General features: G+C 47.1%; 1 protein-coding gene across 1 annotated transcript in view; it reads left to right on the plus strand.

Moving 5' to 3' along the window:
- Positions 1-16,824, plus strand: part of LOC147703347 (PDZ and LIM domain protein 7-like) — a 163,605-nt gene that overhangs the window by 90,887 nt on the left and 55,894 nt on the right. The window contains exon 5 of the mRNA XM_086931794.1: positions 16,332-16,528. Within this exon, the coding sequence (XP_086787920.1) occupies positions 16,332-16,528 (197 nt within the window). The remainder of the gene's footprint in view (positions 1-16,331; positions 16,529-16,824) is intronic.

Consider the following 16,824-nt stretch of genomic DNA (forward strand, 5'->3'; position numbering starts at 1 on the left):
TTCTCCTCCTCCTCCCAGCCCTCCATTTGCCTCAAGTTATCCTAAATGACCTCTCTTGCGTTTTTGGCATTTGCCTGCGGCGGTGCTTCCTTGTTTCCACAAGATTTTTTTCCTTCCTGCCCTTTGCTTGTCCTTCTCCCCTGCTCCCTCTCCTTGTTTCTATGTTTTTAGGTCGAGCCTAGCGCAGCACGCATGCGCTGCTCTAGGTAAAACGACTTCTTGGAATCACTCCAGACTCTTGTGTTTTTTTGTTGGTCTTTTTCTTATTGGTCTTTGCGTGTGTCTTTCGAAAAAGACAGCACATGATCGAGCAGCGGCTTTCCTCCCTCGTTTACATTAGCAGCTTGTTAACAAATAGTAAGTCTGGGTGTGAGCAGTGGCGCGCGCCAGCTGCATTCCACGTGTCAGGTTACACACAAGCGCACACTTTATTATGTTGCTAATCTCTGCTCGCTTCCCAGACCCTCTCACCTTTCTCTTCTTGAGGCGGCCACAGAGTCCGCCTCGTGGAATCTCGGGCGGGGGCAGCACCACATCTGTGATCTGTGAGCCCAAGCAGGGGGCTTTCTGGTATGCCACTGCCCTTTGCCAGCTGACTTTGGGTCCTCCACTATCTCCGGATGCAATTTAGCGGTGAAGCCAACGCCGTTCCGGCTGTTATACTCTCGGGTCCAGTCTAAATGTAGTGGGAGGTACCCTTTTGTGGAAAAAGAATGGGTGAATAAGTTTAAACAACAACAGGTTTCCTCTCGGGTCCAGCCACAAGACTTCCGAGACTATGTTTTGCTGCCGGACGCTCCCCTCGCGACTGCTCTGGGCCTCAGCGCTTCTCGTGGTGTGCGGCTCCACCTCAGTCCTCCTCCCAAGGTCCGCCGGCCTCACAGTTATGTAGCAGGGGGCCTCCTTCGCCTTGTAAGCGATTTCCGCCGACTGGCCAGCCTCAGCCTTCTCCGTCTCCTGTTCTTACTGTATTTCGGTGATATAGCTCCTGTCTGTTTGGTTTTGATCTGCGACCTCCGGCAATGGCACAGATGGGTCCACCCGCTGTCTCTTTAGACTTTGGTTTATCACATACTGAGTGGTCCCTTCGCAGACCTCACTCCGGGTCTGCTGGGTTCTCAGATATACCAAGGGCTTCCGGTGCCTTGTACTCACTTACTCCAATGGATTACTGGCCGGATTATGGGGTTATGCTCCAGTTGTGGCAGAACTCAACCAGAGCTGTGCATAAAGGAGAAGTAGCTTGGTTGCAACCACAGCTGATTAATCTTCATGTTGATATGGTAGCAGCAGAGCATGGACACTTTGTAGTCGTTTACCTGGCAGATCCTGTACAGTGTAGGGAAGCATGACTGAGGCCTGGTGAGGCCTACTAACCAAGAACCATAAAGGGTGAGTTTAATTTGGATGGGAGAATCCTATTAACCAGCATCCTTGTATGCTCGCCAATTCAGGAGGGATGTCACTAATTTGCATGTTTCTTCACACGTTCTTACAGGCCCTTTCTTTTCCTCTCCTCTTTCTTTCTCTATCTCACTTTTTTTCTCTACCTCCTGCTCTCTCCCTCCCCCCACCACTATCGCTGTCAGTGTCCTTCCTCCTGTGTATGCATGTGCTCAATGCCTAAACACTTAAAAGGTCCCAAAGGCGAGACCTATTGGCTATGCCAATGCTTGTTTTCTTTTTGTTCGCCCCCTCTCTTTTCTCTTCACCCTGCTTCTTGGAGGTTCCCCTCTCTGGCACTCTATTCTTCCGCCTTACCATTTTTTGACGCCTCTCTCCAGTCCTCTGCACTCTGTCCCTGTGCTCTACCTGATGATCTCCCTAGGACCAGCTGCCAGGCCTTGCATAGCTGCCTATTTGTAAAAGAAAAACAAATACAGGCGTGAGTGGAAAGCATTTATTACCGGGCCAGTGAGGTTGAATGTATGGTGTGACAAACACCATGGTTGCCTGATATTGATTCCACTTTGTGGTCCTTTCTTCCCCCACTCTTCAATTACGATCTCTTAAGCTCACTCTTGCAAGTTTTTTTATCTCTGCTTTCTCCCTTCGTCATCCACTGCCTCTTTCTTCCTATTTCTCCCTTTCACTTCTTTCTTTCTTTCTTTCTTTCTTTCCACGTGTGATGATGAGACGTAAAACACAGCCTCCAAAATGAGAGCTGATAGCCAGCACCTGCAATCCCTGGCACAAATTAAGCACTGCTATGGCCCACCTAAATACCACAGGTTCCGTAAAATATGAAGCAAAAAGAGCCACAACAAACTCGGTAAATCCAAACTGTTCTGATTCAGTCAGAAGATCCCCGATTGTTGAAGCAGAAAAAGGCTCTATTTTAGCTTTTTCCCGCCTAAACGTGCCTCTATTTCAATTTATGTCAATGGGGAAAATTAATTCCCTCCTATTTTTTTCTAAATCTCCCACTTTCTAATTGTAAAATATTGACATTGATGCATGTTAAATACAATTTTTGCAGGCCTCCAGCCTTTGCACTCCAGAAGCATGCTTCATCCCCATCCAAATGCTGAATTTCAATAAAGCCAGTTTGACTCGAGGAAACTCTGCTGAGAGATCATTGAGAGTGAAAGGGAAAAAAATAGAAGAAGGAAAAAAGGAGAGATAGATTTGAACATGGTTTAATCCTTCTGCAGCAAGTTTAAAGCTGGCAGTTTCCTGCCACTCCTTTCCCTCTAAATTTTCCATGCATACCAAAAACACCAGGGGAGCGCAGTAGGGAAGGGATTGTGACATGCTGCAAGAATGTAAGAATCAAAAGCATTGAGGCTCCTGGTTTGCAGCAGCTAGGAAGGCTGCAACCCGGAACCAAAACACAAGTGTCCCCGAAATAGACAGGAAATGGCAGGGGATAGAGCAGGAAAGCTGAGCTTTAGCCAGTTCCCCATGTCAAAGGCGTCAGGCGTGCAAAAAGATTGCTCTGGAGGGCAGAGGGCATTTAAAAATACTAAGGCTTTCATCACGGGGACATCATGGAAAAAGGAACTGTAGCCTTCCCATGATGAATCCATTTACAATATGTGGGCTGTCAGTAAGAATATGAAGCCTCTGCATACTTTTGGCAAGAAGGGGCAAATGGACAGGGATGACAAAAAGCAACGCTGAGATGTTGTGGTGCCACTCTCAGCCCCTACGTTATGGTATGTTGTTATAACTTGATAAAGTGCAACAAATCCTACCTGAAGGTATATAACGCTTTCTCAGTTTGTAGGTACGAAAGTAGTATTGGCAAGGCACACTTTGGGTGGCAGTGGTATAAGAGCTGTCCTATTCACTAAAAGTGTTTCTAGCGCCAATGCAACTCAAACACAATCTTCTATAGTTCCACAAAATACCAAAGCGTCTCTGCTATTTCACCCCTCTACACTCACCAGGCTAAAAAATGGGGAAATTGGGCCTTGAACCTATCTGCAGTAGCCCTCGCGATTTAATACTACTTAGACAAACCGGGCTAACTCAATAGTTCATCTGTTTTGCCATCTCTGGTTTTACGGATCTGGAAATCCACTAGCTCTTCCACTTCTCCAGAAACCTAGGTCGAGAACTTAGAACCGCCGTCTAGAAGTCAAAAACCCAGTGCAAAATGCTATACCCAGTGGCCAAAAGACCGGAAGTGAAGGATGAAGTGCTGGCATAGGCCAGTAGTGTGTCAGAAGGTGCCTCTGCAATGGTCCTCATTTTAGAAAAGTTGAACATTCTAGTGATGGCCCAGGGGCCTGAAAAAATAGCCAAGGGCCTTATATTGAGTTTGACCGATGGGATACACTGCCTAAAGGTGACCGATATCCTGTCTGCAGTATTACGAGTGCCATAGGATATAATGCACTTATAATACGGTGAATGGGACCTTTGAGGTTCCGTGACAATTGTAAGTGGTGTTTTCGACTCACACGAATATGGTCGAGTCTAGTATCTATGAACCGCAAATGACGAGTTTAGCAAGTGTGCGCAGTTTCGCTGTGCTAACTTAAACCGTTCGTTTGTTATGTGGGTTTGTCATCTGTACCCACGGGTTCCATCTTAGATACGGCATCCATTTTGTCTCTTGCCCTCAAGTAGCCAGCGAACGGACGCTGTCCGCTTCGCGACCCTGGGACTCCCAAGATATTTGCGGAAGACACATGTTCTTTGAAAGTGTCTTTATGACGAGGGGGATGCTACTGTAAGGCAGATGGCGCCGCTCGAGGCTCATCTTGCCGCACGGGCTTATTGTCTCAGTTGTGCATCTCATTAGGCACGTCCCTTTGATGCCTGTATCTCGTGCTTCTCGACACTCCCCTTTTACACCCTTTCCGATCTCCCCACTGTCTCCGTCTTCCTCTGCACCTGTCTTCGTTCCTGTTTCGATCTACTTTACTGCTGATTGGAATTTGCTAATGGTGGGAAGATGGGTTTTTACAGTTGGGAACCGCCAAATGTTTCCGCACTTATGTTCCGGATCTTGTGTGTTTCAAAGTGATCTAAGCGACCCCTCTGAGAGCGACTTGTGGGAACCAGGTTGTAAACTATTGTGTATCATGTTATCCTATGGGTAGAAACTGTATAAAAGGAGCGATCCACAAATACAATTTGAAGCAGTCTCCCCGAACTACACTCGATGTACTTCTTGTGACTTCTGTGTTCCCTGCAGTAAATAAACCTTGACTCTTTGACGCCGAAGGAAGTGTCCCGTGTCTCTGTGATTTGTACGCCGGAGCAGGTTACCCACGAAGGTTTCAGGTGTTGTGCCCTGGCACCGCTGGGTCCAAAGAACCCAGTCCTTCAGTTGGCGCCCAACGTGGGGCTGCATCAGTGGTACCGGTCCAAGCCTGACGATCGTGAGGAACTTCGTGTGAAATCTCCGAGGGAAGGTGCACCCCGCTTCATCGATCCTGTTGTCGAAATAAGTGGCCCGAAGACTTTTCCCGCGAAGATTCCCGCCTCCTAACGGCTGCGACGGACTGCTGCCCTGACTGTAGACCTGTTTTGGCGCCTGGCGTAGACCTTGGTATAGCGAGACGATTGACGGGCCTTCCTGAGGACGCCATTGATCTTTGAGTTAAGTATTTGTGGGTCGCTCCCAGAGTTCTTGGTTGTAGACACTTTAGCGAGTGTCTTTGTTGTAAACACTTTAGCGAGTGTTTTTGTTGTAGACACTTTAGCGAGTGTCTTTGTTGTACACGCTGTGTGAGTGTTTTTGTCGGTGACACTTTGCTAGCGTACTTTGTTGTTGTTGTATTTGTTTGACGACTGCAGCCGCCAAAGACCGAGGGTTTAGTTCTTTGCTGGGACTTGGTAAATCCCGTAACCCTTGAAGTTTGTGAAACTCGGCTAGTGTGCAAGATGCCTGGTCGCAGTACTTTGTTCAGTTGCTTTAGACCTTGTGGTGCGGATTCCCTGCTGGAGGACTCGTGTCCGATACCTCCGGTTGGAACTCCTACTTATGACCTATATAGCAAACATGGGCTAGGCCCGATTGCTTTTAACGATTATTGGATCAAATATACAAAGAAAGACGGCGATCTTCGTTGGCCACCTCACGGTAGCTTCGAAGCGTCGATCTTAGATAATTTGGAAATAAAGTTGTTCGAACGTAAATCTAGGCCGGCCATGTTTGATGCCTTTCGGTTCTGGCGCAAAGAAGCCCGACAGAAAGAGATCAGACAAAATAAACGTAGTCAGCGAGATACTGTTGCTACTATAGTGAAGAAAGCTGAGCAGTTTCAGCGTGATAAGGAGGATAAGGATAAGGAAGTGTTTGAGAGATTACAGCGTATGTCCATAGACAAATGCTATCCTGTTTTGTCTACGGAGTCGGATAAGAAGGAAGAGGCAGTTGAGGATTCTTTAATGTCCTATCTTATGAAGTCGCCACCTCCGTACGTACAGGGTACCGCAGCTCCTGTGGTCCCTGCCGTACCTGTTCCGCCTATTCCTCAACCTGCACCCGCTCTTCCGACTGTTCCTGCTCCTGTGCCTGTGTCTATTCCTACTGCTCCTCCGCTTCCACATACTCCTGTTCCCGCTACTGCTCACGCTACTGCTCCTGTGTTGTTAACCCCTGTTGCTGCTAATGTCTCTACTCCTTCTCTTGTTAGTCCTGTGTCTTACTCTTCTCCCTCTACTCGTAATCGTGATTCTCCCCTTGCGACAAACTTCTTTCAGTCGCTCGGACCTGTTTTTGGGTCTGCAGGTTCTGATGGTCCACAGAGACGTAGCCAGCTTCCTGGTAATAGAGAACGTGTTGCGCTATACAATATGGCGATGGGTTGGATGATAAACCCTGTTAGAAATCCACCTCGTGTTGTCCTCGAAACGTTTGATCAATTCAACCTACCTACTCAGAGATATGTGTTTGATGAAATGTGCAAGTTCTTACATGATCAGATAGCGGCTGTTGCGCCTGACGAGGTGCTGACCGCCCTGTCTAATCTTCGGCTTCAGTTCGCAACTGGACTGATAGTCGATACTAATGTCCGACGTGCTATTGAACGGTTGCTATCTCTTCGTCCCGCTCCTCTTCCTCATGCATTGTTCGTTGAGGACATTGAACAACGAGATGGGTCTGGCCAATATCCTATGCGAGAAGTTCCGCCAGTTTGGGTACCCGCTGATAATACTAATGCTAATGCTCCAATACCAGCACATTTCCAGAGAGTGTGGATACACCTCCCTTGGAAACGATCGGAAGTGCTTCAGGTGAAACAAACTTTGCCTGATCCTCGCAAAAATCCTGCGGGGTATTACAAAGAATTATCGCAGCTCGTAGACGCTACGATAATGAATCTGGCCGATATCGACATGTTGTTTGGCAATGTCGTACCGCAACCGGTATGGGCCAAGATTCGTCACCAAGATCACGCGAATGAATTAGGTGGTGATTGGGCTGCCATTACAGCGGCAGACGCTGGACAAGTGGCTGCTACTAAACCCGATCAGTTGATTGAACTTCTTCCCCAGCGAATCATTACGTTAATGAAAACGCTTATGCCAGCTATGAGGGTAAATTGGGACAAGTTGTCAGCCTGTAAGCAGAAGAAAGATGAGAGTGTTTCAGACTTCTTTACGAGGTTCGAGGAAACATTCGTCGATCATAGTGGGCAGGATATGGGTACTGAGGGTGGACAGAGGTTGTTTGTGGATAAATTCGTATCGAACTTATTGCCCGACTTGTGCAATAAATTGAAGAATTCAGAAAGTGCGTGGGCCGTTTCTACCTCAGCTCAGATATTGGCTACGGCACAATATTACGAAAATAGAGAAAAAGAGGAAAATGACCGTGCCGATAAAAAGACGAAAGAGCTGAAAACTAAAGTGTTGTTACAACAAGCATATCCGCCGCGTTCTAATCAGAATGCGCCTCAGCAGAATAGATCGCAGTCGCAATCGAATCGATCGCAGCCGCGTAATGATTCATCTTTTCAGAGATCTTCGTTGGGGTACAACCAATGTGCTTATTGTAGACAGGAGGGACACATTAAATTCAATTGTCCTGCTTTAAATGACCGTAGTGGTGGTAATTCGTCTAGAGGAGGTCGTGGTGGTGCACAGCACGCATCACGTGGTAGAGGTCGTGGTGCTCAGAACGACGGTTCTGATAACTCGTCAAATTCTAATAATTGTTTCGACCAACGTGGATCATCGCAAGGACGATCTGCGCAGTACAATGTAGACGATTATTACGTCGATCAGGGAACTGACGATAGTAATTACTAGGACAGCCAAAGACAAGGAGAGGGAGTGGTATCAGTTCCGGTTGATCAGAGAGGGCCTTACGTCGCAGTTGCTACATCGGGCGTCGTTGAGCCTTTTCTGTTGGACACTGGTGCAGCGAAAAGTTCTATCATGCATTCGAAACTCCCTGGCGCACCTTTGTCTGGCTTAACAAATGTATCTGTTGGATTCTCTGGCGCCCCCGTTAGCAATCCAGTTTCGCGCCCTTTGCCCCTTAAAATTGGGCCTCGTGAGCTCGAAGCTCCGTTGATTTTAACCACTGGTTGTGGTGAAAATCTTTTGGGTCTGGATTTGCTTAAACGTTTGTATGCGACTTTGTATTGTTCTCCTGCGGGTGTAAAGTTTACGTTCGGAGAGAAAGTAGTCTCTCCCATGTATTTGTCCCTCGATAAGCTTCCACCGGAATTGGATTCTCTTCCTGCATCTTTGTGGGCGACGGGTCCAAACGACGTGGGCCTACTTGATATCTCCCCTTATGTTGTTCAGTTGAAATCGAATGTGCGATTGCCACGTATTCCCCAATATCGTATCTCCCTGGATGGTGAACGAGCTTTGTTAGCGATCATCTATGATTTGATCGAGAAAGATGTCATTGAAGAAACTCGGGGAAACGTGTGCAATAGTCCTGTACTGCCCATTCTTAAACGTACTGATCCTACCAAACCACCTGTTTATCGTTTTGTTATTGATTTACGGGAGGTGAATAAAATTGTGGTTCCTCAATTCCCTGTTGTGCCTGACATTACGGCGCTACTGACTCTGATTCCAGCTACAGCTTCATGGTTTTCGGTGATTGATTTGAAAAATGCGTTTTTCAGCATCCCGATTGCCGAAGAGAGCAGGGACCTTTTCGGTTTCTCTCTTGGTGGACGTAGCTTCCGGTTCAAACGCGCTCCTCAGGGCTACTGTGAAAGTCCATCGATTTACAGTCAAGCTTTGAAGGGTCAACTAGATGCGTTTAGGTTGCCGGTTGGTGCGGCTTTAATCCAATACGTCGACGACTTATTGGTGGCTGCTGATACCCAGGACATTTGCAAAATTGCTACAGTGTCGTTGCTGCAACATCTCTGTGAGTTAAATCACAAGGTGTCACCTTCTAAACTCCAATATTGTTGTCAAGAAGTAACCTATCTAGGTCACTTATTGTCAAAGGAGGGAAGGAGATTGACCCCAGAGAGAATTGCAGCGATTGCGCGCATGGCTGTGCCACAAACCCAAAGAGATGTGCGTGCCTTTCTAGGTATCACATCGTACTGCAGGCAGTGGATTCCTAATTTTTCATTGCTAGCGAAACCATTGGTGGCTCTTACGTGCAAGGATGTTTCGACTCCTTTACCATGGACGGAAGAATGTCAGAAAAGTTTTTCTGAATTACGTGATTCATTGTGTTCGGCCCCTGTGTTAGGTACCCCTGATTACAGTAAACCGTTCACGTTATATGTTCACGAGAGGGAAGGTTGTGCTTTAAGCGTCTTAACGCAACCTTTTGGTGGTAAGCAACGTCCATGTGCATATTTTTCCTCGACCTTAGACCCAGTAGCTAGAGCATTGCCGAGTTGTTTGAGAGCAACTGCGGCAGCTGCGGTCTCCATCCGACAATCAGCAGGATTGGTCATGGATAATATGCTTACGGTGATGGTTCCGCATGCAGTCGATACTCTTTTGAACCGTACGAAAACTCAGCACTTGACGAGTGCGAGGTTATCTGGGTACGAATTGACGCTCTTGGCAAGCCACATTCAGATAAAACGTTGTAATGTCCTAAATCCGGCAACTTTGTTACCAATTAGTGCAGAGTCAGATGCAGTAACAGAACATGACTGCTACTTGCGTACAGAGGAGGAAACAAAAGGTCGTGTGGACCTTAAAAACACCCCATTGGAAGACCCGGATGGCATCCTGTATGTGGATGGGTCATGTTTTAAATTGCCGAATGGTGATGTGACTACTGCTTATGCTGTGGTGACATTGAATACTGTTGTTGAGACTGCGAGATTGAATCAGAATTCTGCCCAAGCTGCAGAGCTGATCGCTCTTACTAGAGCATGTGTATTAGCAAAAGGTAAACGTGTGAATGTGTACACCGATAGTCAGTATGCTTTCGGTGTAGCGCATAGTTTCGGACGATTGTGGCGAGAACGTGGTTTCTTGACGTCACATGGCACGAAAATACAGCATGGCCAGCTTGTGAACGATCTTTTGGATGCATTGACTTTGCCTGCTCAAGTTGCAATTGTTAAATGTAGTGCGCATCGTAAGGTGACGGATGATGTTGGTCGTGGTAATGCGTTTGCAGATGAGATTGCTAAGGAGACTGCCCGGAACCTTAGCACTCGAATGTATGTGACGAATTCGGTTAGGTGGCCTACAGAATCAAGTATGTGTGAGAATACTATAGAGAGTGTGAAAGCAATTCAGAATGAGGCCACCGACACTGAAAAGATGAAGTGGAAAGAAAGTACGGGAAGGTTGGATGTGAATGGTTGCTGGATTGATTTGTCAGATCAGAAAAGATGGATGTTGCCTGATGCGTATGTACTGGCCGTTGTGCAAATGGCACATGGGTTAGCACATATTAGCGCGAAAGGTATTTGCAAGTTGTTGGCTGATGTGTGGAAGAATGATGGAATTACTAAGTGTGCTGAACGTTTGGTGAAGAATTGTATGGTGTGTATAATGTACAATCCTGGCAAAGGAACCCCAACTCCCCCTGGCAGTTTTGCTCCTCCTTCGTATCCCTTTGAGGTGATCCAATTGGACTTCATCCATATGGAGCGATGCAATAACCTGAAATACGTTTTGGTTGTGGTTTGCGCATTCTCCCGATGGATCGAGGCCTATCCCCTCAAAGATAATACTGCCTTGTCTACTGCGAAAATCCTACTGAAGGAATACTTTCCTCGGTATGGAATGCCTAGAGTCGTGTGGTCAGATAACGGAAGTGAGTTTGTTGGAAGTGTGATGAGGAGTGTGTGTAAGGGCCTTGGAATTAATCAGAAATTCCACAGCGCCAATCATCCCCAGTCAGCTGGATTGGTTGAAGGGTACAATGGCACCCTTAAACTAAAATTAGCGAAGATCCAGGCTACGACTGGACTTTCGTGGCCTGACGCTTTGCCTCTAGCATTACTGTCAACTAGGGCGACTGTACACTCCCGAATAGGGCTTAGTCCCTATGAAATAGTGTTCGGCCGTCCTGCGAATGTGTGGGGGGTTCCTAGGCCAGGTATGTTTGTTGATCTTGAGTACCCGATGTTGATTGACTACTTACATGACTTGACTGCTAAACTGAGGTTAATTCATCAACAGGTTTACGACGCCTTGCCGACGCAGACGGAGGGTCCAGGCCACCAGCTCCAGCCTGGTGATTGGGTTGTCACCCGAAATTTTTCGCGCAAGAAGAATCTGGACCCCCGCTTTGTTGGACCTCACCAGGTGCTTTTGGCCACGAGGACTGCCGTTCGTCTTGAGGGACGGAAGAACTGGGTACATGCTACCCATTGTAAGCGAGTCCCTATTCCTTTGCCGGCAGACCCGTGGGTGAGGAAAGGCATTGCGTCAACAGAAGCAGCGACATTGCCGGCGTTTGTACCTTTCAGTGACGCACAACTTGTTGGTGAACACTCAGCGCAGCAGAAAGCCATTGTTGGAACATTGTCAGCAAGAGACTCAAGACCAGATCAGCAAACTGATCAGCAGGACGCTGTCTCTTCGACAGATCCTTTATTTGACGAGCAGACACGTCCCGGGAAACATCGATATTCTTTGCGTTCTCATACTAAGGACAAATAAATTTTTTGCTTGCTTTGCTGAAATTGATAACTGCAATATCTTCGTTTCCCATGATCAACTTTGAACATTCGTATCATTGAAAATTGTTTTGTACATATATCAAGATTTTTTTCTTGTATCTTTTTCCTTCCACAGCTGAATTATTTGTGCTAAATAAAATACATATTGTGTATTGAGGGCCGTAGGGCCGCGCGCGTACTTCCTTCTGGACAGTAGGTCTTGACGCTAGGTTAAAGGCCGTCGGTTCCTAGGAACTCCTGGGAATTGACTATTGCTGCACAGAACGAAGTGCGTCAAGAAACGTTGCGGACGGTCATAGGGAAATGGCATTTTCAAAGCTGAACGATTTGGAAGGAACGCAGGCGTATAGAGTCAAACTGCAGAAACTTAGTCGTACTAAATGTTTTGTATTCCAATTGTTTGTACTGTTTTTAACTGCTTCTGCATTTTTGGCGGGTGGGGTGTATTACACTATGTCTTACTTCTTACTTCCTACCCCTACTCCTACTCCTTACCCTAACATTACTTCTACTGCTTCTCCTCATTCCTTTCATATGTTACCAGAACACGAACAGGCTAGACGTGTAGAATTCCGCAACAATTCCTTTATCCAGCTCCTCCATCAGCATCAGTTAGTGGTTAACACTACTAATTGTTGGGTGTGTGGGTTGATGCCACATACTACGGGTAAGGGAATTCCATATCTGGTGTTACCGTATAGTTCCCAAGGGTCAGCTCGAGCATACCAAACAATGCTTCGAAGCGCACTAGGTTTCCACCCCTCTCCAGAACGTTCCCCCAAACCGGGTCCTACCTCATGGCAGTGGGTGGTATCGATGATAATACAGGATTTGGAAGATGAGATCCATGATGCTTATCTCATCCCTAAGGTAGAGGTACAAGCCTATAGGGCACCGAATAGAGGGGAATATAGTACGTTCACTAATGAAAAGCAGCTTAAAAGCTCGTCTCCAATATGGGTCGTACCCCACACTGGTAATCTTTGTCTTGTGGGTCGTGGCTCGCAAGCCTCACTTGGAGTAAGTGCTTGCACTGAAAGTTACGTTCTGTCAATGTCCCCGATCCCTGTGCTTCTGGCTGCCAAGGGTACGTACTTCATCTGTCATGATCGTGCATACACATGGTTGCCCGCAGACTTCATGGGCTCATGTTTTGTTGCAAATCTGTTGCCTCCGACGTTTACTGTAGATGCCGATTACCACAAGACTAGAGTTGTACGAGGCGTAATTAGTGAAGAGGATACTGCCGGTCAAGAGGCAGGAGACTTTTTCAAGGGTTTCCTCCCGTTTTGGGGACCTATGGTTAATAGTAGGAACCTGAGACATTTGACTCGAGTGGTAGAATCGACAGCTAACATTACTGCCAGTGCCCTTGGTAATATCACCACAGAACTTCAGGCGGAGAGACTTATGACATTACAAAACCGTATGGTTTTAGATGTTGTCTTAGCAGATCGCGGTGGGGTATGTAAAGTGATCCATTCGAGCTGTTGCATTTTCATTCCAGATAATGCTCCTACTGTCTATCAAGCCATCTCGAAGTTGCACAAGATCTCCGAATCCATACACGTGGATGTAGGGGATTGGACGCTACTTGGTTGGTTTTGGGGCCTGGTGTCGACTTGGGGTTGGAAGATTCTGACGATCATCGGGGTTGTGGTAGTGTTCCTGTTCACGTGTTGCCTTTGTGTGCAGTGTGGTCCTGCCTTATGTGGCCTCTGTGCTACAACGTGTATGAGACAACCATCTGTTACCAAGGGGACTCGGTTGGACAGAGCTATGCTACAACGACATCTTGATGGTCTGATGAATATCGAGTATGATTCCGACTAGTGCTTGCCTACATGAGGGCAAAAGGAGCGTCTGAGGTTCCGTGACAATTGTAAGTGGTGTTTTCGACTCACACGAATATGGTCGAGTCTAGTATCTATGAACCGCAAATGACGAGTTTAGCAAGTGTGCGCAGTTTCGCTGTGCTAACTTAAACCGTTCGTTTGTTATGTGGGTTTGTCATCTGTACCCACGGGTTCCATCTTAGATACGGCATCCATTTTGTCTCTTGCCCTCAAGTAGCCAGCGAACGGACGCTGTCCGCTTCGCGACCCTGGGACTCCCAAGATATTTGCGGAAGACACATGTTCTTTGAAAGTGTCTTTATGACGAGGGGGATGCTACTGTAAGGCAGATGGCGCCGCTCGAGGCTCATCTTGCCGCACGGGCTTATTGTCTCAGTTGTGCATCTCATTAGGCACGTCCCTTTGATGCCTGTATCTCGTGCTTCTCGACACTCCCCTTTTACACCCTTTCCGATCTCCCCACTGTCTCCGTCTTCCTCTGCACCTGTCTTCGTTCCTGTTTCGATCTACTTTACTGCTGATTGGAATTTGCTAATGGTGGGAAGATGGGTTTTTACAGTTGGGAACCGCCAAATGTTTCCGCACTTATGTTCCGGATCTTGTGTGTTTCAAAGTGATCTAAGCGACCCCTCTGAGAGCGACTTGTGGGAACCAGGTTGTAAACTATTGTGTATCATGTTATCCTATGGGTAGAAACTGTATAAAAGGAGCGATCCACAAATACAATTTGAAGCAGTCTCCCCGAACTACACTCGATGTACTTCTTGTGACTTCTGTGTTCCCTGCAGTAAATAAACCTTGACTCTTTGACGCCGAAGGAAGTGTCCCGTGTCTCTGTGATTTGTACGCCGGAGCAGGTTACCCACGAAGGTTTCAGGTGTTGTGCCCTGGCACCGCTGGGTCCAAAGAACCCAGTCCTTCACCTTTGCCACTTTTGTGACAAAGTATCCAGTCCATCAAATTCTAAATAAGGCCCACAGACTGAACTTAAGGCTTGAGACCAGGGTCCCACTCAAGGATCGATCCGGGATTGACATTGCTGTGCCGGGTGTGTGAGGAGGTGTCCACTTGTGAAGAACTCTTTGACAACTTAGCCGAAAAATATTTCTGCATTTGCAAAAAGATGAAAACATCTTTGGCACTGAGTGCCAGGGGATTAAGTAGGACAAAAGTTATTCCAAGGAATTCTGCAGTGTTTTGTTTTCCAAGGCAAGCCCTCAAAGCAGCAACCAGGGCTCAAAATCAATGATGCTTTGACACTGGCAAAGTGGGTGAACTTCACCCCAGTGCATTGACCAAAACACGGCTTTGCATAGAACAGAAAGAGAGATCTTGGTTCTGCTCAGTGGTAGCCGGACTTCTGAAGGAGCTCTGGAGGCAGGCATGGACTGGTGCTTGGTAATGCAAGAAAGCAAAAGACACACAGATGATGGACGGAATTCATAGCAAATCATTCACCCCCATTCAAGAGATCTGGGTTAAATCCATCAGTTCTTTTGTTCACCGTGCCACCACAGATTACACCCAGTCTTATGCAATTCAGTCTTGACCCTGTGCCTCATGGGAACAGTCCAGCCCGAGCTGCCAAGCCAGGTCCTCCCTGGACCGGAAACAAGCATCCTGTGTCCAGTTTCGGGGAATCACCCCATATCAGCCAGGCTAGCTTTAATCCAGTGGCACAGTGAGCCCTGAACTTGTCCCAGGATGCTTGTTGCAAAGAACAATGCATTTAACCCAGAGCTCTTGACTGGGGGTGAATGTTTGATTTACTCTGCATTCCGTCAATCATCTGTGGGTCTTTTGCTTGGTAATGCAAGAAGACACTAATATTCCAGTGGGAGTATTTTGGTGAAAGACCTCCTTCCTGCAGAGTCTACCATAGAGACTGTTGTTACAACTGCTTTTCATATCATTGGTGCCGTACCCACGCCTTTGAGTCGAACCTCCTTCTTTTCGGGCAGGATCTGCTAATATAAAATGGCACATTTTCAAATTTGGCCTGGTGTGACATATGATCTGGATATCAACGACAATCACTGGGCTAATAATTAACAGTGAATTGCATGCTTGGTCCTTTGACATCACTTGACTTCCTGTCATCACTACCCCTTCTCTTTCGCTCTCAGGAATCCCTCCTTTTTGGCTCCATCATAGTTTGTTACACCCACTTAACTGCCTCTTCCTTTCATATATGGAGACACTCAGGTTGATGATGCAGTTCTCGTGATGTACGACCCCTGGGGTTGGGTGATGGTGGGGTCGCCAGGCGGGGGATGCTGTTTGTACATGAAGTGCTCAAACTGCCTGAACCTCTATGTGGCTCATAACGGTCCTCTCAAAGGGGATTAACTGTTCTTTTTGGTAGCCATATAACTCTTTGTCGGGATTTTGGAGAAGTTGGACTTGAACAGCTGCCAAGTTCCCTCGGCACGGCACGCACAGATGATTAATCAGAATCTGACCACAAAATGGCCACCCCTGAAGCCACAATGAGAAGGCGGCTGCTTGAGGGGTGCTCGGGGGAATGGTTGAGGCACACCTCGACCTCACTATAATCCTTGATGTCTCACTCATCTAAAGTCCTCTTTTGTTACATTGATTTATGTTATGCAATGTCATGCCATGTTATGATATTCATATTTGTGTAGGGCTTGTGTGTTACTGGTGTGGCTCTTAGCACTGTTGTGCTCTCCGGAATGTTGGTTTGTGTGCGGCTATGGGCACTGTTGGTATTGTGCATCACTGCCTTCCGAGGCTTGCATGATGGACAAACTTGCACACATACCATGCTTGGCATTTGATGTTGTGTGGATCTACACGGTGCATGGAGATTTCTGGGATTACGCCTCAATCTTGGTGTGTGGGTTTTGCAGCTTGTATCAATATTTCTGCATGCAGCATGCATTGTGTTTTTGTGTGTTTTCTCCCACAGGACCAGCACTCGTTCGACTCTGAAGAACCGAAGTATAACTTTGCCCCCAGCACGGCCCTGAATAAAACTGCACAACCTTTTGGTGCCAGGACGGGCCAGGAAAATTCCTCACCAGGCCTGGTGACCAAGTCTGTGATGTACACTCCCCCAGCGCCCACCTACGGCGTGAACCCCACCTCGCGTGTGCACCAGAATGGGTAGGTCCCAGAGTACCTAGGACAGGGTGAAGATGGGCACTGTAGTCAAAACCGAGTTGGATGAAGCACTCTTCTCTGACCACCGCCTCGTAGAGATGGCCACTTCTGAAGGATACCACCCTCATAAGGCAAGAAGCCGGGCATCACGCTTTATAACAGAACCAGAGATAATCCCAAAATGCAGACGGTGAGGGGATGTTCATGATGCCAAAATGCCACACTGGTTCAAATTAGCAATAAAAAACGGAAATACCCTAAAGTTAATAATTAACATTTCAAGCATACTAGCAATAATG

This window comes from Lissotriton vulgaris, chromosome 7 (genome assembly GCF_964263255.1).
Source record: "Lissotriton vulgaris chromosome 7, aLisVul1.2, whole genome shotgun sequence".
NCBI lineage: Eukaryota > Metazoa > Chordata > Amphibia > Caudata > Salamandridae > Lissotriton > Lissotriton vulgaris.